Source organism: Xiphophorus maculatus, chromosome 10 (assembly GCF_002775205.1).
Source record: "Xiphophorus maculatus strain JP 163 A chromosome 10, X_maculatus-5.0-male, whole genome shotgun sequence".
NCBI lineage: Eukaryota > Metazoa > Chordata > Actinopteri > Cyprinodontiformes > Poeciliidae > Xiphophorus > Xiphophorus maculatus.
This window is the reverse complement of record NC_036452.1, coordinates 9075602-9100745: the sequence shown is the minus strand read 5'-3', so window position 1 is coordinate 9100745 and position 25144 is coordinate 9075602. Positions and strand designations below refer to the sequence as shown.

General features: G+C 39.9%; 1 protein-coding gene across 3 annotated transcripts in view; it reads left to right on the top strand.

The window, feature by feature from the left end:
* The window catches only part of LOC102227736 (adenosine kinase-like), a 171679-nt gene that overhangs the window by 58128 nt on the left and 88407 nt on the right, over positions 1-25144 (top strand). For all 3 annotated transcript variants that reach the window (XR_002753401.1, XM_023341219.1, XM_005794605.3), the window contains exons 5-6: positions 8821-8993; positions 15071-15179. Coding sequence is in view for 2 of the 3 variants with exons in the window: in XM_023341219.1 (XP_023196987.1) it covers positions 8821-8993; positions 15071-15179 (282 nt within the window). In the remaining variant the exon portion in view is untranslated. The remainder of the gene's footprint in view (positions 1-8820; positions 8994-15070; positions 15180-25144) is intronic.

Here is a 25144-nt window from a genome sequence, read left to right as displayed (position 1 = left end):
GTGTAAACAGAAATAATCATAAATAATTACCCCAGCTTCAATTTAATTAATCATCCAATAAAAATATAACATTTGAATGGTTTATAAAACCATGTTAGCACAAGTCGTTAGCTTCGGCCTGTGGGTCCAGCTAATCTGGATTTATATTAAATGAAGGCCTCAAGAGAGGCAGGTAAGATATTAACTGCATATGATCTTTTAACTGGAGGTGTAATGATGCATCCAGCTCATAATGAGATGGTACATGTTATTGGTGTTAGCGGCTAACATTTAGACAGTTTTAGTATTTTTGCAGTATTTACAAACTGCATTGTTGTCCGTCAAAGTTTCTTTTTCCTGCAGTGAACCTAGATTACTGTCTAACTACTTAATGTTAACACACTTTGCTAATGTTTTCATGAATGATTTAGCCAACTCAAGATTCCCTTCCCAGGGTGTCAAGCTTGAAGCAATTACCCTCAAACTGAAAGCTTACATGTATTTCAACAGACAAAGTGACATAATGGCAGAAACTAGATAGCTCTGCGCTGAGTGGATTTCATGTTAATGAAAAATATTGTGCTGTTTAAATATCTCATTCCACTGTAGTTTGATCAAAAACTCACTTCAGAAAAATCCTGAACTATGCCTTTAATGTATACTTATCTTCACTTTGCCTGCAGCGAGCATGTGCTGCATCCTACCCTCTGCTTTTCAGGGATTATTTTTGCTCTTGTTTGTATTAAGTTTCCTCTCTATATCTAAATGTACCTAGAGATGTATCGCTGTGGTGTACCGTGGGAGTTTATTAATCTCCGGGGAGCAGCGTTCTTCCTTGTTAAGTAAATATACATGAGCTGCTAGTGCAGGATAGAAGCTGGAAGCACCTTCAGGAAAAAAAAAAAAACCTTGTTCCCTCAGCTTCTCCTCTTTCTTCCTGTCCTCCTCTCGTTCTCTCGAACACGTCGCCTGGGGGCAAATCTCACTCTGTCTCATCTGCTGCTTAATTTCACTGGAGCGGCCCCTCAGTAATGAAGCGCCTTGATGTACATTTGCCAATTTCTGCCTCTGCCACCGCAGTATAATTGGGATGTGACTAAGCATGAATACCCAGCGCAGGGTTGGTTGACCTCTCCACGACCCCGCGGATAGTGCTTTTGTCATAATGGAGGTATTATCTCACATGATCTGGGAGTGGGAAGAGGGGGACTGTCTGCAGGGTGCCGGGGAATGGAAATGAATTCATGCCTCCCCCCAGTCCTGTTCGCCGCAGAGGGGGAGCTGAAATAAGTGTGAGATACTTTTTTTTTTTTTACACGCTCGTAATGAAGACATTTTCTTCTTATCTATTGCCGCTTTGTGTTTATTGGAGTAGGAGAGCAGCTTCTGGCGAAAAGCAGGGGTGGCTTGTCTTTTTTTTTTTTCATGTGAAGGCAGAGAGATTTGATGCAAGAGAGGATTTCTCTGCATGTGTGTGTGTCAGTCACTTCCCTGCGTGGGTGCACTGTGTATTCACATGTTTGCGTGTGTGTGTGCGGGGGGGTGCACGCGTGTGTGTGTCTGCTAATGACCCTGTAAAATGACAAGCAGAGCTGGCAGGGAGAGTACAACCGCTTGTCAGTGAGAGAGAGAAGGTGGAGGAGGTATGAGAGTTCAGATGTAGAGAGGAGGGGTGGGGTGGCGGCTGTGAGGTCGGTGGTTGGTGTGATTCACCATGCTGTCATCACAGAGGGACCGAGGGCCCTCAGTGGCCCTCTCTATTCCCACCTGAGAGGCCTGCAAATGGAGGGGCCGCGCTGTCATTATTTACAGCCTGCAGCTCCTAACCTTGGATTCGGAGCTCATCACTGCGAAGGGAAAATCAGATTGGACTTGACGTGTACCCGAGCCAGTGACCTTGATAAGTGTGAGGTGCCTGCAGCAAGAGGTTAGGGGGAGACAAGCTTGGATTTGCACACATGTGTACATGTTTGTGTGTTTGTGTGCTACAACCAGGTGGAGAGTTGGAGACATGGTTGAATGACTGAATCATGACTCAAAATGCCACGTGGTCAGGCTGTTCAGAGACAACGATACAGAAAGGAACATCGGAGGGGAAAATAACATCACAGCCAGCCTATTAAAACCACAGCTTATTAATGGAGTGAAGTTAGTGAGCAATATCCAGCCTATAAATAAACTCAGTTTTCACACCTATAGCACCTTGCAAAGTTATTCACACCATTTGAACCTTTTCCACATCTTGTCACGTTACAACCACAAATCTCAGTATTGGGACTTTATGTGCTAGACTAACACAAAGTGGTGCATAATTAGGAAGTGGAAGGAAAATAATATATGCTTTTTGAAAGGTTTTATAAATTAAAGTCTGAAAAGGGTGTTGTGCCTAATATATTCATACCCCTGAGTCAATAATAGAACCATTGTACCTGTACAATTACTGTGCCAGTGTTTGGTGCAATTACACCAAACACTGTAATTATAGAGGCTGAAAACTTTCCCTATTCCTCCTTGCAGATTAACTCAGATTCAATCAAATCAGATAGAGGGCATCAGGGAACATCAGTTTTCAAATCATATTCTTTATTACATTCAAGTTTGGACTTTGACTGGACCATTTGAATCCTTGAATATGCTTTAAACTATTGCTGTTCTGCTGGAATGTGAACTTTCACCTTACTCTCAACTCATTTTCAGCTCCTAACAGGTTTTCTGCCTGTTTATCTGCCCATCAACTCTGACAAGTTGGGGCCTTTTGAAGAAAAGGGTCCCTACAGCATAATACTGCCACCACCATTTGTGGGGACAGTGTAGGTAATGAGCAGTGTTAGTTTTTCTTCGCACATTATGTTCTGCATGTTGGCCACAAAGTTCAATTTCATTTTCTTCTAAGCAGAGCAATTTCTCCCAGATTTTTGCTGTGTCTGCTGCCTGGCTTGTGGCTTTCTTCTTACTATTGTTCTTTAAAGGCCAGATTTGAAGCTTGAGATATTGTGTTACAACCTAACCCTGCTTCCAACTTCTCTAAAACCTTATCCTTGACCTGTTTGTGTTGGTGTGACATTACCTTACCTGGATCAGACACAATTTGATTAAAGCTATTTTCCTTGCAGACATGTACAAGTATCGGCAATCAGATTTAGTATCCCAAGTACACCAGTAGTTAAAGTAAAAATTTCAGTGTCAAATGGTTAGTAACAACACTGCTAAAGTCTGATGATGAGTGGTTTCATTTGGGTGCTTTTCTGCACAGATTTGCAACATGATCTGAAAGGATATTATAAACAGATGGGATTTTTTGAGGGATGAACCTGTTATGTTATGCAGTTGTCACCAGTTTGATTCCTGGCCTCTCTTCCCCTTCCTTCTCTCTCTCAGTCATTCTTTCTGTTCAGCTACTGTTGAATAGAGACCACTGGTGCCATAAAAACCCTATATATATATATATATATATATATATATATATATATATATATATATATATATATATATATATATATATAGATGTATCTCTCAAAAACAAGTTGAAAATGTTTTCTTTCTAGAGACTTTCTAGAGTTTACTATTTTCTCATCGGAACAACATCTGTTACCATGCAAAGTTTGATGGCTTGATTGGTTGACACAACCGTTGTTCAGCTGAGAAAACAACAATAAACCTAAGTCTTGTGAAATTACAGACATTCAGTCTCCACTATTATACAGGTATATTCCACAGATATAAACATTTATCCTTTGAATTATTTCAAACTCCAAAAATGAGTGAAAACACGAGCCCCTGTCTGACTAGTTTTTAGCCTCTCACCAGCCTCAAGATTCAGATATTTTTTAATTGTCATAAATATCACACACACTCAATTCTACAATTCAACATAAAAGTAAATGGAACATGACATAAAGTAGAATCACTTTCATGTTGAAATACCAAAAGATTTGGAAATAAAAGCAAAACTGTGTAAATATCTTTGTTTGAGTGACAGCCTAGCAGCCTTCTGTAAATAATGTTCAAGGACACAGTGGGTTCTAATGCCAGAAGGACGAAACTCACAGAGATGGTGGTATGAGTCCTTCAAGATGTTTGTTGCTTTCTGGAGGCACCAGGAGGTGAAGATATTGTTCAAGTCAGGCAGGTGTTGTTCGGTTTTGATCGCTCTCTGCAGGGCCTTTCTGTCAGCTGTAGAGCTGCTGCTGAACCACATCAGGATGAGGTTGATCAGGACTCTGTCAATGGATCAGTGGTAGGAGGACGTTATGGCTGTTTGATCTCACTGAGAGCTTTCAGGAAGTGTAGCCGTTGTTGTGCCTTCCAGGGAATTTCTCTGAAGTTGTACTGACACCCTCGCTGCGTCTTTTTCCAGTTATTGGTGATTCACCTTTTTCTTCCCTGAGTCATTGATGATTTCCTTTGTTTTCTCAGTGTTTAAAACACTGACTTTTATCTGTACAACTGCTCTGTACACTGACTCATCTCCGTTGGCTGACCATAGTTGTGTTATTTGTTGATTTAATGACGCCAGTGGTATTGTGGGTGGACATACATTCCTGCATCTAGAGGGAGAACAAAAACAGAGACTCAGGACACAGCCTTGTGGGGCTCCTGTGCTGAGAAACAGGGAGCAGGAGTGGTGGGGTCTTGACAGACTGCATTCGGTTTGTTGAAAAGTCCTGCATCCGAAGGCAGATATTGTGGTGGAGGCCGAGGTCAGACATCTTGTGAAATCTCATGAAACAATCTGCTTGGCAGAATAGAGTTAATTTTAAAGCTGTAATCCATAAATTACAGCTTTAATTTATGCACATGCATATGTCCTTGGTTGTTCCAGGCATAACAGAACGGTGTGGAGGGTGGTGAGATGGCTTCCTCTGTTGATCTGTGGGTGAGGGTCCAGTGTGGGTGGGAATGCAGCCTTGATGTGTTTCAGCACTAGTTCCTCCAGCCACTTCATGATGACAACTGGTAATGCCTGGAGTCATTGTGGCTCTTTATAGCAGTTTGTTTGAATACTGGTACTATTGTGGAGGTTTTTAGACAGTTGGGACCACAGCACGGCATGTTAAAGATGTCTGAACATTTCTTTTACATTTTCTACAAACTTTTCACAATTGACATCTGTCTCTTACAGATAGGCATACTATTACTCATAACTATTACTCTGCAAAAGCTAGTTTGATAAAATCTGAACTTTCCATTTAAGTCTGTAAACAATTAAATTAGCAAAGGTGTATTTTTACGGTTGTCTCTTGTGTAAACTCTTTCATACACAGGTACACATCTGCAGCTTTGTTGTTGCTATGGAAGGAAGTTGGGAACCACTAAATAAATTAAATAAGTTAAAATATGATATCATAAAACATGACAAAACTCTGAAAAAAATACACAGATAAATATATGCCCACAATATATATATATATATATATATATATATATATATATATATATATATATATATATATATATATATATATATATATATATATATATATACATATTATGCTTGCAACATGATCCAAAAAATTCCCCATTGCATTTCTTGGTTAATTAGACTGCTTGGCAGCAGGGCAGTGACAGGACTGGGCTTTGAAAGTGCATGCAGTGGGAGTTTAGGAAGTAAATATAGTGAGAGGATGATTAATCTGTGAATGACTGTGTGTGGTCAAATACTTCCGTGTTAAAGGAGTAACAACTCCTGGTGTTAAGCTGCAAATAATTTGGGGATTTTATTGTCAATGTAAGCTGGACTCCATTCTGTGTTGTAAAACAGAAGAGGGTCTTGAGCCATTACCACATAAAAGTAGCATGCATTAACTAACAAAAAAAACAAACTACTTCAGTACTTTGCAAAAGTACCCATACCTTTTAATTGTCCACATTTTGTCACGCTACAAGTTCTAATGTTTTGTTAGGATTTTATGTAATAGATCAATGCAAAGTAATGACAAGTAAATTGTACATGCATTTTATTTTTTGTTTTTATATAGAAAAGTCTAACAAGTGTGGCATGCATTTGTATTCAGTCCCACAATAGTATGCAGAACCATTGTTTATTGCATTTATTGCAATAAACTGGCTATTTGAGGTGTATTGTTCTATAATCTAACCCTGCTTTAAACTTCTCCACATCTTTCTCCCTCACCTATCTGCTGTGTTTCTTGTTTTTTAATGATGCTGTTTGCTCTCTAATGTTGTCCAACAAACCTCTGAGGCCTTCACACAACAGCTGGATTTCTGCTGAGATTAAATAACACACACGTGGACCCAATCTTTTCTTTAGATGACTTTTTAAGCCAATTTGTGCACTACATTTTATTTAGTGATATTAAGGTCTTTTCAGATATTTATTTGGAAATAAAGGTTTGAAAACAATGTGTTTCCACTCCACAATTATGTGCTGCTTTGTTTTGGTCCGTCTCATTAACTCCTCTTAAATTACACCGAGGTTGGTGGTCATAACATGGCAATGTGGAGACGCCAGAAGGGTATGAATACTTTTGCAAAGCACTGTACAGTGGAGTGACCGAGACAGTTTCATTTTCAGAATCTGAAAATTTAGAGGCTCACTGATCTGTCCTTTATATTAACATTGAACACCCTGCAGAATAAAGAGCCGGAAACCAGTATTGACGATAACACACCGCAGGTCGATACAGTGGAAACCTGCATTGGTCTAGTAACCACAGCTCAAGTTAAAATAATTTTCTAAAACATAAAAAGTATGAACAAGATTGCGAATCACTGCCTCCCTCATTAAGACTTGGAAAAATCTTTTTTTTTAATAACAAGTCATGACTGCCGTGTCCTTGAGCATAAAAAGGAGAGGGATAAACCACCCTGCCATCAGAGCAGAATTTAAAATTTGTGATTGCTGGGAATTTATTAAAATTTGTGCAAGCTTTTGGCCAGCATGTATTTCTTTGCAAAGTTTTTCACCACCCTTAAAAACCACAAACCACAGTATATTTTAGATTTCACAACTTAGCTCATAATTGTGACAGGGAAGAAAAATGATATTTACTTTTCAAAGTTTTCATAATAAAGTGTGCCAGGCAGTTGTTATCAACCTCCTTTGCTCTAAAACAGCACTATGGAACATTTCCATTACTTATGATTAGTTACCCATTTAAAACTGTAGTGTATACATTGCTACTGTTAAGACGGTGGCTTGCCCTCTATTCAAACCTTTCCCTTATTGGGAAAATTTAATCCATTATGAATAGAAAAAAATGGCAAAAGAATCTCTGTTGTTTTAATATGCTGATATCCAATCAGTTTGAAATGGTAAACATTTCATCTTTAAAACTACAGCACTTAGATTTATTAGTTTCCAAACATGTGCACTGTGCTTTTAAAACAATTACTGATGCAACATAGGGGCAAAACATGATACTGTACTGTTGTTTTTTTATTGGAGGAGATAATTTTCTGAAAAAATATAATTTCCTATTTTACGTATTTATGTTTTCTCTGCATTTCTTTGTTCATTGTCTCTTATATTGCAGTTATTAAAAATATAATTTAAGAATATTATTATGTATTTGTTTTACTTGCAGCAATTGGAAAAGTAAAACAATATAATTGACTGACTTTCAGAGGAAATTAAATGAAAAACAAAATATACAAAATGAAACATGTAAAACAATACTTGCTTTACAAATTTAATAAAGGAAAACAATAAAATATAAAAATAAAACATATTTGCATAGTAACTTTAAAAATAAAATGATGAAATACAGTAATAAAATTAACATGCATGAAACAACTTGCTTAGCAACTAAGAATTAAACTAAGTAATGGTTAAAAATAGCGGTGTAAGACATGTAGGTAAAGATCTGTACAACAGAATTTAATCAAATTTATAAACCAAATAAGGTATTAGAATAAATCAAAATTATAACAGATTAAAAATTTTTAACAACTTTCATTGAAGATGAAATATACTTTTAAAATATATGAAAAACACCACTTGTCTTTCAATTTTAAGAATAAAATTACTTAAAAACACAAAACACCTGCTCAAAAATGTGAATCAAATTTTAAATGGAGTAAAATTGTCAAATATAATATATATAAAATCCAAAACTCTTAAAATAACATTAATATATACTCTCCAGGACAGTTTAGCTTTTTTTCCCCCATATATCCTTTTAAAAATTTCAATTATTTCCCCTCAGGGCAGGTGGGTGGATGTGTAAAATAACAAAAGACATCAGGGCGAATTATGAAAACGCAGCTTTCTCCCACCACAAAATGCAGGTTTGGTGGCATGAAATGATTAATTTCACACATATACAGGTCATCTCCAAAAGCAGCAACATCTCATTCACAAGGGGCCCTCGGTCAGCAACAAAGCAGGAGGCTGCAATAAAATACGCAAACAGCAGCACGTACTGCGCGTCAATAAATCTTTGGAGGTTAAACCTGAGCTCTGTAGAATCCGAGCAGCCCAGTCAGGTAAAAGTCACCGAGTACATCAACACGATCGGGACCAGAAAAAAAAATAAAAAATAGCAGTTCAGTGAGTACAGCCTCACACACAGTCTGTGTTTGTAGCAGAAGGATGAAGCCTTAAATTATTGGGTTTGTGTAAATAAGGAGATGAGACTGTTTTTAGCACACCGGGTGGAAGGAGGAGTGCTTGGATGAGAATAGTTTCTCTGTGTGCAGCAGGATTGCTTTTGGGTTGTTTACGACAGCTCGCAGCTCTCATATATCACAGGCAGTATGTTTGCTGTGAAGCTACAGTTTGCGTGCCATCTGCCTTAGCTGAACTTGACCCTCCAAACAGACTTGTATTTGTAAACTGAGCTCTTCTCTTTACTGTTTTTTTTCCTCTTTTTTTCCTAGTGGATGCTCCAGAAACCGCATAAGGTGGCTACCTTCTTTGGGTGCATCGGGAAGGATGACTTCGGCGAGATCCTGAAGAAGAAGGCGGAAGAAGCTCATGTCGATGCCCATTACTATGAGCAGACTGAGGAGCCGACTGGTACCTGTGCAGCTTGCATCACTGGAGACAATAGGTTAGCCTCCTGTTTGGGACCTTTGACCTGGAAACTGCCCTTTACCTGTGATTTGACAGAGCCTCTTCTTCTTCAGGTCTTAGCTCCCCACATCAGAAGGGTAAAAATGAACAGCTTGAGCTTGTTTTTCTTGGGCCCCACTCAGTCTCTGCCACTCCAGTGGGTTGTCATCCATCTATAGCCTGACAGTAGCAACGTGTTAGAAATTCCTGGACTATCCCAGCTCTCACCTGTCAGCCTGTAAAAAAGGGCTTTAGCGTCTCTGGCGACTCTGCCACTTGCATCATCATCAGCACATCTGAGACAGCAGAGGTCAAACTTTCACGCTCATACACACAAATATCACTAACATTAAGGGCTGCAGTTCATGATAGGCCTGGCAGCGATCAATAACCCTCATCTCTAAACACTCTTCCCCCTCAGCAGCCCTTCATCCTGACGGATACCACACTTGTCAGTCAGTCAGCAGCCGAACTCTGCCCATCCCGGGAGCCAGCTCTGGTGAATGGTCTTAGTGGGCTTGTTTGATGTGGACTCTGACACCTGAAAAGGTCAGGTGCTGTGCTCGAGGAGGCGAACTCTGTAGTATTTCTTACAGGTGTTTAACAGAGAGCTCAGGAACCCAGAAGAAAGGTCGACCACTGGGCCAGATTGAAAAAGTGATGGCTTTGAAGGACTGGGAGCTAACATGTCACAACCTCTCAAGATTTGATTAGTGAAAGGCTTCAAACTAAGAAAAAAAAAATCTGCCTTATTCTGGTCTTTCTCAGATTTCAGAATTGAACTTCCAGTCTGTGAATATGTTTCATGAAGAACAGTCCAATTTTAGACATTAAGAAACAAGTTTATTAGATTTTTAGACGTGCAATTGCAGGTTTAATCAGCGAATCAAAGATCTCCCAGTTTGCATGATGGCAGCCAAACATTTTGGATCCATTTTATTAAATTAAAAAATGTTTATCTAATAATCTTAATAACTCTAACAAATTTAAATAGTCATAGTACACAAGGATGGAGTGATTACAAATCCCTGATTGTTGGCAAATTTTTGATTGACAATAATCAGCTTTCAAAATAAAGTAATTCCATACTTACAGTTCATTATGTTGAGTAATGCACAATTTTTCCCTTACAGTTTTAAGTGGTAAAATATAGCGAATAACATTTACTTCATTAGCATTAGGTATAATTGCCAAGGAACATAATTGTATAACAGTCATAATGGGTACCTTTTTAGTGAAGCAATTTTGCTGTTTCTTCCTGTTTAGTATCAATATATGTATTTAATCTGATTAAATCAGTTCCTATTAGCACATTTTTTGGTGAATATGGTTTGGAAATTAGAATTTTGCAGCTTAAAACTAAAAACAATGAGCAGATTAATTTGATGTTTTATGCATGTGCAAGATGCCTATTTTATGGCCTCTATATCTCTGAAAACTTAAGGACTTTAAAGCAACATAAACATCCTCGATATTAAAAGAAAAAAGCAGAATTTTTATTTTGAAAAACTTTTGAAATTTTTGTATTGATGTTGCAATCTTCATGCATCTCCTTTATTGGACGGGAGGTAAACAGGTTTTCAAAGGTTTGGTTCATTTTACAGAGTGCAATGTGAAAGCGAACTGCACCAGCTGAAAATGTTACAAATATTTCAATTTTGGTCCACAATCGAAACAAGCCTACTGGACTCTCAGATTTGAAAGAACCTTGTGTCATAATGATGCTACAACAAACATGAACAACTTATTACAAACTATTTGTAACCCAGAGTCTGTAAATGCCCCTGGCTGATGAATCAAACACGCCCTTTACCGGAGAATGTGTGTATCACTTTTAAAGCTGCAGCCTGTGGTTTACTTACTGTTAACACTTGGTAGATGCTAGCATTAAATAAAAAAGACAAACTCCTTTTACTGGCACTTACAGTAAAACATCAAAAACATAAAAGAAAAGTCATACTGTGCATAATGCTCCCATGACGACTAGTGAGTTATAAACATTAAGGTAACTTAGAGGGAATAACAGCTCTGACTGCATGACATAAAGATTGTTTACAAAACTTCAGTCTCAGAGCTGCAATCCAAGTTGAGTCTTGAGTTGTCAGAGTTCATTACTTATTTTATTTAATTTTATTTACTTAAATGTGACTTGAGTTTCCATCCAGCTACAGTTTTTAACAACCCACATTTTGCTCTTACTCTCAGTGTTTCAATACGGAGCAGTTTGCTGAAGTGTTAGGCTAAGATTATTTAGAAACTGTTTTGATATAACTTCTTAATCATTTAAGTTTGGCGCATATTTCTGTGTGAACAAAAGTTGAAAAAGTTGTTCCCAAGCGTGGTAAACATTTAGGAGTTGTGTTTCAGTTTCTGCCCCACACATCAACAGTTGTTTGAGCACAGATGACAGAAAAAGTGGAATATGCAGCAGCCAATTCAGTCTCTCTTTCAATGTGGATGCCATTGTAGAATGTAACAAACTCTTAAATTATTAGGGGAAAACCCAGCTCTGTTAGCTCAACAAAATAGTGTCCACGTCCTTCAATAGTTTTGCAAGCTTGGCTGTAAAAATCACAGTTGCAGTAGTTGCAGTTAAGTGGAGGGATTTAAGTGCACCCATACAGATCATTTAAAAGCAGCTGTGAGCTGAGGACTGGAGCACTTCTCTCTGAAGATGCAGACAGCAATGCTGTAGTTGCACTTTTATAGAAGTATCCCATCAAACCTCATTCGTTCTTTCATTGGGCTCTTCAGTTCTTTCAAACGGCCCCAGTAATGACGCTCATTTCGCCTGTCTTGTGTGGCCCCAGCCTTCCAGTCCATTACCGCAGCCCGGGTCAAACACAGTCCCGCTGTCATATCGCAGCCTTCGTCATTGCACTCTGATCAACTTACTACGCCGCTACTCCTCTCTGTGACACTAACCGCGGCGAGCAGCTTCTTCATGCTATGTGAGAGCGGACCCCCTTCCTGTAGCAGCGCTCTCCTGTCATATGGTCCCCTAACAGTTTTCCCCTAAGTAGCTGTGATGGCTGCTCTCATTTTGATGGTCGCTCATAAAGAAGAAGAACATGAGGATGGGCTAATGAGCTATGTTAAGATAAGGCCACCTGCTTCACTTCCCGTCTCCCACTACTCAGCTAAAGTGCTCATTGGGGCCTGCCATGCAAAGCAATGGCAGGAACCTATTGCTATTCTCCCAAGAAAAGTTTCTTTATTATTATTATTCTTTATTTTTCATCCGTAACCGTTAATGCGGCTCATACCGCTGCGTGCACACCTACAAAAGAGGTATCAAAACGTGCAGAAAATTCACGCCATTCCAGCTATTACTTTTGGTGGGATTCGGGATTAACATGGCGACATAATTCGCAAAAAACTACGAAAAAAACCCCATTATAACTCAATGGGAAAAATCCTAGAAATACCCTATTTTTGAGGATTTGCTGTGTCGTCACAAATTCACCTAGAAATGCCATTCAAATTTCATTTTGTAGATACGTCTGTGATCTCTTCGAAAGTGAAGACGGCTCGTCGATACCAGTTATGGTTTGTCCACAATTTGCCTCTAAGCGACCCAAAGTTTCTCATTTTTGCTCATATTAGAGTGACAGCCGACCTCGGTTCATATCTGGGCACAACATTTCTTTCTCTCATCACTGTAAATGCTCTGAGTGAGGTACAGATATGAATCTCGGGACTATCGCAGAAGACACATTGAACTGTCATACGCTTAAAACGCTTTTCGAATATGTATTACGGTTCCCGAACAAGAAGGATTTGTTTCCAATGCTTTTTTTCAGTAAAGTGTGTTTGCTCAAACACACTTGTGTGTTTGAGAGCTCACAGCTCAGAGCTCACACCTGCTGAGACCATTATTTGCCATAGCAACGGAACTCAAGAGGCTATTGGCTGCTGGTTAGGACTACGAATACGCATCGTTGTAGTTCTATCTATCCTCAGTTGAAACAGATCAGGACTGAGAACTGGCCTTTACAACTACTTGCTGCTTTGGGCTGTATATAACTGATTTAACTCAGTAACTGTTACACATGGGATTAGTTTTACACTTTAAAATTAAGCATATTGAAAATTTCACAATAAAAGCCCTGAATATTTTTACATGACGTAATTGCTCTTTTTTGGCTTTATTTGACTTTTTCATCCAAAGCACTGTTACACATGGTATTAGTTTGGCCCTTTAAAATGAAGCTTAACAAAAATTTCAAAATAAAAGCCTTGAATATTTTTACATCAGCTACTTGTGTTTTGAGCATTATATAACTATTTTAACCGAAGGACTATTACGCATGGGATTAGTTTGGCCCTTTGAAATGAAGCATCCTGCAAATTTCAAAATAAAAGCCTTGAATATTTTTACATGACGTAATTGCTCTTTTTGGCTTTATTTGACTTTTTCATCCAAAGCACTGTTACACATGGTATTAGTTTGGCCCTTTGAAATGAATATTAACAAAAATTTCAAAATTAAAGCCTTGAATATTTTTACATCATGTAATTGCTCTTTTTGGCTTTATTTGACTTTTTCATCCAAAGCACTGTTACACGTGGTATTAGTTTGGCCCTTTGAAATGAAGCTTAACAAAAGTTTCAAAATAAAAGCCTTGAATATTTTTACATGACGTAATTGCTCTTTTTGGCTTTATTTGACTTTTTCATCCAAAGCACTCTTACACGTGGTATTAGTTCAGAACTTTAAAATGAAGCATACTGAAAATTTCAAAATAAAAGCCTTGAATATTTTACATGAAGTAATTGCTCTTTTTGGCCGTATATGACTTTTTCATCCAAAGCAATGTTACACATGGGATTAGTTCGGAACTTTAAAATGGAGCATAATAATAATTTCAAAATAAAAGCCTTGAATATTTTTACATCAGGTAATTGCTGTTTTTGGCTTTATTTGACGTTTTCATCCAAAGCACTGTTACACATGGGATTACTTTGGAACTTTGAAATGAAGCATACTGAAAATTTCAAAATAAAAGCCTTGAATATTTTTACATCAGGTAATTGCTGTTTTTGGCTTTATATGACTTTTTCATCCAAAGCACTGTTACACATGGGATTAGTTTGGAACTTTAAAATGGAGCATAATAATAATTTCAAAATAAAAGCCTTGAATATTTTTACATCAGGTAATTGCTCTTTTTGGCTTTATTTGACTTTTTCATCCAAAGCACTGTTACACGTGGTATTAGTTTGGCCCTTTGAAATGAAGCATTCTGAAAATTTCAAAATAAAAGCCTTGAATAATTTTACATGACGTAATTGCTCTTTTTGGCTTTATTTGACTTTTTCATCCAAAGCACTGTTACACGTGGTATTAGTTTGGCCCTTTGAAATGAAGCATACTGAAAATTTCAAAATAAAAGCCTTGAATATTTTTACATCAGCTACTTGTGTTTTGAGCATTATATAACTATTTTAACCCAAGGACTATTACGCATGGGATTAGTTTGGCCCTTTGAAATGAAGGTTAACAAAACTTCCAAAATAAAAGCCTTGACAACATTTTAAATCGTACCGAACGGTGCACGTCCGCCTCGCTTAACGTTCTTGCGGTTCTCCGCGTGCCACTGATCACGTCGCGGCGTCCTTTGGCGTCGACGCCGATTTGTGGCGCGACGACGCCGGGCCCATGCCCGACGGGCGCGCCTTGGCAGGCCCCGGCTAAATTTCTTCCGAAATTTTCTAGTTTAGTAATGCGGTTTTGTTGTTTCTCCACCTTCGTTTAAGTGCGAGCCATTTCTCCTGATGATGTGAGAGTATGAATTATTTGGAGGTGGCCTATTGTTCCTACTTTAATGTCTGATGATTTAAAATAGCCTGCTTTTGAAAGAAACAAAACAAACAAACGGCAAAACAGAAACATCTACATGACTTTATTTCACCTTGGTTCAAACCCTCCGGGAAGCTATTATCATTCTTTTTATGTGGTGAAAGAACAAAGAAAAGTCTGCAGCATTTGTGGGGTTTTTTAAGGATGTTTTTGAGATAAAATTAAGATGGATGATAAGCGAGGCAGAAGATTTATGGGGTCTGTCTCGGCAGGTCCCTTGTTGCTAACCTGGCAGCGGCAAACTGCTACAAAAAGGAAAAACACCTGGACTTGGACAGCAACTGGGAGCTGGTGGAGAAAGCCAAGGTCTATTATATTGCGGTAAGTGAGACCCCTCTATATTCAGAGTGACTGTTCCCCAACTCTGTTAGCCAGAGGAGGACAAAATGTTAAGAGGCTTTATTCAGGAAATGCCTCAGCACGCCCTCGGCATTGTCAATATATCCATTCATCCTTTGTTGGGGAAAATGAGCTATGTTACCTATTGAGACAATACAGCTCCATTTTCCCTTTTTTCCCCCCCGTCTTTGTGCACCAAGCTGCAGCGCAGTGTGAAATTGTTCTACATGTAATGTATTCATTCATTTCTTTTAACATGAAGACAAGCCAACAGGTGCTGCCAAAGTGTGAAAATTGATTATGCAAGTTCATTGGACTTTACCCCCCCCCCATCGCCTACACAATCTTCCACTCAAACACACACATGCACACACAGATTGAGGGGGACAGATGTATTCTGCTACTGAGGTAATGTCTTCACTTGGAGCTTGTGGAGCAAGATGCCCTGTCGTGCTCATGTTTCACTGTTTGGGATTATATTTAATTCCCGCAGATCAACATTTTCTCTCATCTCAGGTCAAGACGATAACCCTGAAATCGCACCACATTCCATTCCTTTAAGCACTTCATTACTGGCATGAATCAGCGTTACAGCCAGTGGTGGTTTGCGTTATGGCGGGATATGGCTCACTGCCCAGGGAGCCCTCCCATCAGGCAGTGACACAAGCAAACAAAATGTCTGCCATTTGCACTCCAGATGTGTGTTTTGTAAAACAATCACGTGACATGAACATTGGTGTCTGACTAGACGGGTGCAAAGTCACTGCCTTTTTAAGGAATCTGGAAAATTTGAGTTCAAAATCAATCATTCAGACTTTGAAAGAATGAGAGAGAGCAAGACTGTGGAAGATAACACAGGTAAAATTTGATCTATTTTATCTTTTTGAACATGCTTCATTGGGAAATGTTGGCATCATTATAGAAAATCTTGATTTTTAGGAAGTAAAGAGGCTGTTGTAATAGCAACTACAGTAATCCACTACTGAATCAGTAATAGAAGGTACTAAAGACATTTTAAAATATTAACTCCATTTTTGCCTCTAAAAGGCTAGGAAATAAAAATATTTTAAATCCTGTTCTTAAAATTAGTTACAAGAAATATCTAAATATGTATATATATTGCATGATGCAATGGTCACCAGTGATTACAGCCAAGCCATTAACACAATCCTTGGTATAAAGGAAACTAGCTGGCCCTCCACACACAGCACATTGCAAATTCTGCTATGGAAGCTGTTATGATCCCATAATTTAGTGCTTAGTGAAACAAAAGCCAAGAAAATAAAGATAAAATAAATCGTTGCTTGTGCTCGGCCTGTCCATCCTCCCGAGTTTGTGTGGTCTCATCTTTTTAGCCTCTGCTTCACATTAGCAAACATGGCACATCCTCTGCAAATTGGCAGTTGGGTTTTGCCCACATCCGACAGTCTTGTGCACAGGGAAAAGCTTCCGTGGGATTTTAAGGGGCGGGGTGTGGGAGGCGGGGGATGTGGGGAGGGGATCGACGGGCCACAAATGGGTGTTTGTCAGTGCTTGGAATCTAAAATGCGGTTTGTAGCGTCCCTCTTGGGCCTCTTTGTCAAAACAGGGAGGGGGGATCATTCGCTTTATTAGAGTCCCATTGGCACTTGTAAAGTACTTATCTAGATACACTGCCACAGCTATTCCCACTTAATACTGTGTGGCGTGTCTAGACTAGCATACACCGAGGCCTTCTCTCTCCATTAACCTTGTCGAGAGCACTTAGATGTATTTACCTAATTTACAGCTGGATTGTAAATTTTTCCCTCTCTCTGCGCTAACCTTTTCACTGTATTAATGTGCCTTGTTGATTTTCGTTCGTATTAAACTGCTGCCGGGTGGTTTTTGCGGCCATGTACGCTTTGATCCGTAAATTTAATTACCCCCCCAAAAAAAGGGTGCACACGTGTTGGCGTGTGCGTGCGGGGGTGCGCGTGCGTGTTACCACGTTTATTTGCTTGCACATGTGTCTGCGTCTGTCGGGGCATGCGTGTTAAGAAGGTGATTGATGATTCCTGGCAGAGGCTCTCTCAAGGTGCCTGCTACGATGTGGTGTGATTGGATGAAAACAGAATTATTAGAGGGCTCTCTCTCTTGCAGCCAGACTGGCTCATCATCCAGCAGCAGCTTCAGCAGCAGCAGCAGGGCTGGTGGCAGACGCAGAGCAGGGAGGCAGCACTGCCATTTCTCACAAAGAGACACACAGAGAGAAAGAGAGAGAGGAAGAGAGGGAGAGAGAATGTTGAACTCCTGCCAAATGTTTTTGTGGCAGGCTGTTGCTAGGAAATCTGGGTCCTTAGGCAAATCATTGCACAAAGACCAATAACAAAGGCGAGTAGAAGGAATGGCTAAACGCATTTCAGGCAAACCTTTTTGTTTTGTTTTTTTCTTTGAATGCCATCGCCCTTTGCAGTGACGTGTACAGTTATTTCCTACCATGACCACTGTAAGCATCAGAAATTGTAAAAAGGGAAGATGAGTGACTCTAATTGGTCTAGGTGATTTGTGCATGCTGCCCCAGTTAGTCTCTCCCCCTCCTCCCCTCGTTGGCCTTCTGTGGACACCTTCCTCACCCCCTCCTCCTCCTCTCCCTTTGCGCCCTCTTCCTCTCTCCTCTAGTCTCCCAGACACTCATACATTTTGCTGTTAAACACTCCCAGCATGCACGCACACATTCTGCAGCATACCACTGGCTTGTTTTTCTTACTACTGAGCGCATTGCCCTGTAATTTGATCTCCACCGCTTGATGCATCCTCCATGATGCCACTTTGAATTAACCTATGTCTGCACCAGTTCTCCTTGGCCCCCTGCTAATAAAATGGCCTCTTTTAACTTACTCCGATTACTTAAAAAAAAAAAGAGGCCCTCTGTCTCATGGCCGTGTACAATGTAACTAACAGAAAGAGAGCAGAGAAACAAGACAATTGACTGTGAAAAGGCCTGTTAATGACTGGGCACAGATGGCCAGAAAATAACCCAAGGATAGACGCAGGAGACGCTCACCCCTGCCAACTGGCCTGGTACACCAAATTCAACCAATGAGGCACAAGCTGCAGAGCTGTTAGGTCACAGATCTGATCACAGCTGCTCCTTTCCAATCTATCCTATGAGCTCAGTCCTCATTAGCCACACCTGAAAGTAAAAAAAAGACCATAATGAGGTCTTATGGCACAAGATATCACAATATTAAAATGCCAAAACATTTCTCATCTGGATCATGAAGCTCTATCCAGTTGCTCGACTTCCAGGATGTGTAGTCAAGGATATTAAGCTCGACATCCTGTTTGGGACTCCTATTTTGAAGAATACAAGGAAGCAGATTCTGAATTCTGAATACCACTTCCTGCAAAGTATCCAGACCGTTCTAGTGGCTCTTTTTCAAGAAAGCAATGAGCAGTAACATAGTTGTCTGTTTTGTGGTGTTAATGGAGACCTTCCCTCACCCAAAGCGCTCAAAGGTGGTTTCCTTTATGGGCTGCAGACAGTGCACAGCTGCTCCAAATCTTCTAAACTGTCATGTTACGAGCACAAATGCAATTGTACACGATTTTATTGAGATTTTGTGATACACCAACAAGAACTGTAATGTGGAAAGAAAGCAATGACATAGTTTTCAAAAATGATCACAAATAAAAACATGAAAGTATGGCATTGATTTGTATTTACCCTCCAATTACATGATATAATTACATTATAACTTGTGGAACAAGACATTTCATATTAATATGGGTAAATTTTTTGGAAGATTGTTTCACTTATAACTAATACTTGGTCATCAATATTAAGGATTTATTGACTTTAAACAAGCTGCTATGTCTTGCTGAAAAGTTAATTGTCAGTTAGTTTTGTCTTCTCCTAAGCATTCTAAAATATTTGCATCTGAAAGTAGACCAAAAAATATTTGGAAAGATTTGTGGGTTTTGCAGTGCTTTAGCTGTTCTCTCCATAAACCTAGAAGATTCAAGCAGTTGCTGTTTTGTTAAGGTCAAATGGCACAAAATATATATTTATTTATTTATATATCTTGGTCAGCATTTGCAATACTTTGCGTAGTAATATAATAAGACCAAAATATTAAGTTTATCACCCTGAATACACTATTTCCACTGTGAAGCATGGTGTTGGCAGCTTAAGGGAAATGCTTTCTTTCTAAAGGGAAAGAAAGCATTAGTCATCAGTATAGCTGGGCTGAGTTGATTTGAAGACTGGTGTAGCTAAAAACAGGAAGGAAAATGTGGCTGCAAAAGACTAGAGACTTCAAGCAGCACAATTACGCCAAACATTCTCCAAACCTAAATCCAGTTGAGAGATGCCATCTGTCCAATCAGACTTAACTTTATCTGTTTTACGAAGAGAAATGCAGACAAGCTTTAGTCCAGAATGTACAGAGCTGGTAGAGGCAGACCCCAAAAGAGTTTAGCCTCATGACCAAATCTCGTGAATTGTCTCATGGGCTGGGTTTATTGCTACAACCCTACTAAAAAAAAGGGGCATTTTTAATGTTTGTTTTTCAAGGCACCAAAGCTAGTTGAACCAGAATGCCTCACACTGTTAACACTGGTACACTGTATACAGCATTAATTGCTGGTTGTATTCCTGCCCTCACTGCAGGGGAAAGCTGAGTTCAGCTTCAGTCACTGAAGCATAATATGCAAGGGAGAAAAAAAAAATGAAGGCAAAGGCAGGAAAGAAAAGCGCAGCTCTGGCACCACAAGCTGCACGTCAGCCTGCTTACATCCCAGTGTGGCACACTCACACACACGCACACCCCGTTAGTCCACCTCACTAGTCTCCTTCGGTTTGCAGCCAAAAAAGCAGAGAAAGGTTTTCCACACACACATCTGACACCTCATCAGCCAGCCGAGGGGCTGATCAGCACAGAGGTGACTGCGGCTGCGTTTGTGTCCAACTCTGAGGACCACACTGTCCTCCCGCTGACCTTGAGACCGTCTTCCACTGTCCTGCTCTCCATCCTTCCACTGTTCTTTATATCTCTATCCCCCTCTTCTCTGTCTCCATTCCTCATTTTCCCTTCTGTCTTTCTTTCTTTTCCTCTCAGCACTGTACCACTCTGCGCTGCCCCTGTCCTTCCATACAGCCAGGGAGAGATCACGAGGCAAAATGCAGACATGGGAGAGGAAGAAAGGGAGGGAGGATGGAGAAGCGGAGGGGTTAGAGAAGAAGAAGAGGGAAAAAAAACTGGCAGGCTCCCTCTTTGTCTGCAGGCGATCAGTTACAGTCTTGGTTGCCGATGAAATTTAATCCCCACCGCATTTACATGCCAAGTTTGACTTCTGGCAAGTCTTATTAAATAGATTTGTAAATCATTTCATCTTGATTAGAATCTGTTCTCGTGGGATCAACTTTTTTTTTCTTGTTGTTGTTGTTTTCATTTGCTTGTCTTTTTGTTACGTCTATCTCTACCGGTGCTAAAAATGTAAAAGTCAATCCTCACTTCATTTTCTCCCTCCGGTGAGTGTAAGCAGTAGGTTTTAAGGGGACAAAGAGCAACGGGAGCCAAATCCCGTCTGTCACCGGCCAAGCCCACTGTGTCAGCATGTCTCTCATCTCCAGAGGTCATGTCGGCAGCCGGGCGACTGCTCTGATGTGCCTTCCTCTTATTAGGCTGACACCACATACTCTTTTGCATGGAACAATGTCATTTCAAATTGCGCCTAATCAGATGGGATTTTGTAATTGCCAACAAACATCTTATGAATATGAATTCATTATTGTTCAATTGCAAGTCGACTGGATCATATTCGTCGACTTATTTATTCTCCCCCCCTCCTCCCGATGGCCTGGGCCAATTATAGGATTTCAATCTTGAGGCAATCAAGTGATAAGGGGGAGGTGTTTAGTGTTTGCTGTCACTATATAATTCTCTCCAATGTTAAACATGCATCTGGGAGGGCTGCGTTTGTCAGAAGGCTGTGCTTGGAGGTGCACCTGCCTAATTGAGTGGTAATGAGCTGTCAGGAGTGTGGGCTCGGTGATTGGCTGCTGGCAGGGAGTCCCGTGCCAGTGGGGATGTATAGGTTGGCCTGGCCCTGCTGGAGAACCAGCCAGCTTTACGGCCCTGCAGGCCTGAGTGGGCTGAGGGTGGTGAGTTAGGGTGGAGAAGCCAGTGACGCCGGCTGTGGAGACATCCTGTGGCTCTCACTCAACTGTGGGATTTATTTAGGTTGTTTATGATTATCCTTCCTCCAGATTTAGTCTCAATTCTTCTTGTCAGTTGTATAATCGGTTTTTTTGTGTGTGTGTGTGTGTTTTACATAATGTATATGTAATGAACAAGTTAAATCCTTTTTATCTTGTTTTTTTTAAGCACAAAATGCAATTTTCTCTTTAACTGTGGCAAAGCCAGGATCTGCAATCAAGGTAATCAACATAATTTCCAAAATGGTTTTTTTTGTTTTGTTTTTTACTGTTCTGGCACCAACATATCGAAGCAGCCTGCTCTGCACGTGGCTGGTCTCCATGGACACTGATCAATAAAATCCTACTTCTGTTAAGGCACACACAATGCAGGGAGGCATTTCAAATTCTGAAAAGGAAAAACAATGGATCAACAAATCTCTGTTTGAAAAAGACCAAAAAGAAGTTGATTAAATATAGGGGGCAGAAAAAAATCTAGCCCTGTCTCTAGCAATTACTTCGGTACATCTGTAAAAAAATTAAAAAAATAAAGCTGGAACTAATAATGACCCAAAAACATACTAGTAAATCCACCAAAGCCTGGTTGAGGTGTAAGAAATAGAACATCCTAAATGGTCAAGTCAAAGCTCAGATTTTTATTTCACCTAAATCCTTCTAGGATGCCACTGGCTTTTAAAGAGGAAGGGTGTTCTTTTGATATGTTTTATTTAAGAACTTCAACAATGTTGATTTTTGATGTTTACCTGTAAACAAATTACTTACTTTCCCCAGATATAAATAAAAACAGAACATAGATAAGTGGAGGAGTTTTAGTATCTATGAGTCTTTTTCACGGATGAGGAAACAATGGAGTGGGAGATTGATAGGAGGATTGGTTCAATGTTTGCAGTGATACTGGCTAACTGGCTAACACAGAATAATATTAAACTCTGGCCCAGTCAGGTCTGAATTTATTAGGGGAAATGAAGATTAAAGAGATGGCAAAGAGGATGTTCAACCTCAAAGATTTGAATGGGAGAAAGGTTTTTGGCTCTTCTAGCATTTTTTCAGCTGGTTTTAGGCAGCTAGTGTGACGGCCTGATCAACCTGTTTTGGTTTGGATCTCAGGAAAAACAGCCATGTAGATCAGACTGCTCTTAAAGATTTATCCTTCCATAACTATTGAAATGGAGACAGAAAACTATTTGTGCTTATACAGATGGCTCAGCAATTAATAGCATGTAGAGATCAATGCCATTTTTAGTTAACTCATATTTTTGTCATGAAAAGCCTCAGTTCCAGCAGGTTATATTTTACATTACAAATGCCTTAAGGTAGCTTCTCTTCCATCCATCCATTTTCTAACACCCTTGTCCCTCAGAGGGGTCGGGAGGTGCTGGTGCCTATCTCCAGCTAACGTTCCAGCTAACCCCTGTAACCAGTCTGTTACAGGGCAATGCAGAGACAGACAGGACACACAACCATGCACACCCCCACAATCACACCTAGGGAGAATTTGGAGAGACCAATTAACCTAACAGCCATGTTAGGGAGGAAGCCGGAGAACCCACGCATGCACAGGGAGAACATGCAAACTCCATGCAGAAAGACCCCGGGCCGGGAATCGAACCCAGGACCTTCTTGCTGCAAGGCAACAGTGCTGCCGACTGTGCCACTGTGCACTTCTCTTAATCATCAAGCTGAAACTCTCAGCTGAAGGGGAACTGACGGGGCCTGCCAACAGCCTCTCAAAACTCAGCCGTGAGAAGAGCAAATGTTTGCCACCTGAAACAACCCAAACTCATGAGGCTAATTCACGTTGAATGACTGTTATACTGTTTCACTTTGGCCTCGGATGATTGCTTTTGTTGGCAGTAGTGGGGTTTTTTGCAACCAAAGTACATCTGTTGAACAGGAAGTGCGCAGCCACGGTCAAAAATTTACCATACAATGGGTGCATATTACCGGCCTACATGAGTAGCTGCCGGTTGAGAAAGGATACAGGAGTGCCAATGTAAACTCCAGTCTGAGGCCAAACTGAATCCTCTTATTGTGAATATGTGAATGAGTTACTTTGACTGCGTTTCTGGTGTGCAGTGGCAACAGTTAAGTTTGTTTTCATTGCAGCTGGTGCAGGAACTCACAGTTGGAGGTGTCTAAATCTTACATATACCATCATGCAGCATGAGATATTTTCAGAAAATATTCATATGCCTCGAATAAGAGCTTGATCTGCATCAGCACTGTCTTATGAAGACAGTTTATTTGCTCAAAATCAGCATACACATTGTAAATTTTAGAAGAACAAGTAAGTTTGGGATTGTTTACAAAAAGAAAGTCAAAGTTCGTCTCATTTGGTTATTCTAGAGAATAACTTCTCATCGTACTAAACAAGATCTATTTTAGTTCATAATTATTTGACATCGTTAGGTTTTTGCTGGAGTTGTTTGTTTAAATACAAAGTTGGCAGGGCTTGCGCTGGAATTGTTTTGGAAAGCTTTATTTACAATTAATTATTGAAACATTTTTGGACCACGGATGGTTCCCAGGCCCATATTGCTTAAGCAGCATTCACAGACTTTTCCTTCTACACCCACATTTACCTTGTAAAAAACGTTTTTCTTCTGCGGTGAGGTGGAAAAAACACCATGTTCTTTCACCCCCAGATTACTACGTGCGTCTGCACCACCAGCAACAACAGCTCTGTTTTCTGCTGGATGAAATAGTTCCGACTTAATGATATTTCTGCTTGCCATCACCTTGTCGCCTCTCTCCCTCTGCTTCAAAGCCCCGCGGCATATGTGGGCCTCTTTATTCATGAGACCAAGTTGTAAAACACTGAATAATGTTTCAGTGCTACAGTGGGAGTTTGTGGCCATTTGTGTGAGTTCCACAGCTTAATTGAATAGCCTGAGTAATTATTTGTCAAGTAATGCCGAGCAGAAAATAAATAGCCACTTTGCGGCTGTGAATTGTGCCTGATAGCCATGTGTTGATACTCTCACCAGGGAGAGGAAAAACCTGCTCGACTGGCTAAGTATCTGATTAAGATTCACATGATGGAACCGCAGACGCTTTAGGATAGCATGTCTCCTGGGCAAAGATGGTGAGCAGAGTTAAGTGTCAGACAGTGTTACATTATCACACTGAAGCATGAAGCCATGGCTTAATAAATACTGCTGGAATATTCTTGTCATAAATGATCCGTACCTCTCGGGTCATGTTAACCAGATTTCCAAGGTGTCCGGCAAAGACTAGCTACTCAGTAGAAGATGCAATGGCAGGCAGAAGTATTCATACTTCTTGAACATTTTCTGCTTCTGTCACATTGCAACCACAAACTTAAATTTATTTTTTTTAATAGATGCATCATTTTTAAAATGCTTACCGTGTCAATTCAAGCAAGCATTCAGTGTGATGGCTCCTACAGCCTGGAATCGGCTCCAGTCTAAACTCAAGATGTCAGAATTGATTTCATTGGATTTATTTCAAGCGATTCTTAAAAACAGGCAACGAGATTCTATTAAACAGTGTCTCTGCTTTTAAATTGTTTTCTATTGTTTTGCACATGTGCATATGTACTAATTAGTTTTATTTTGTAACAAGGTTGCTGTGTATTGCAGACTTCTGCCCAGGTCCCTCTTGAAAAAGAGATCTAGATCTCAACGGGGTTTATCTGGTTAAATAAAAGAAATAAAAAAAATTCCTGAAAAGAGGTGACATACATTTGTATTCAAATCCCCAAATTCCTTCTCTAATTATTATTTCATTCTTTGTCCAGACCTTT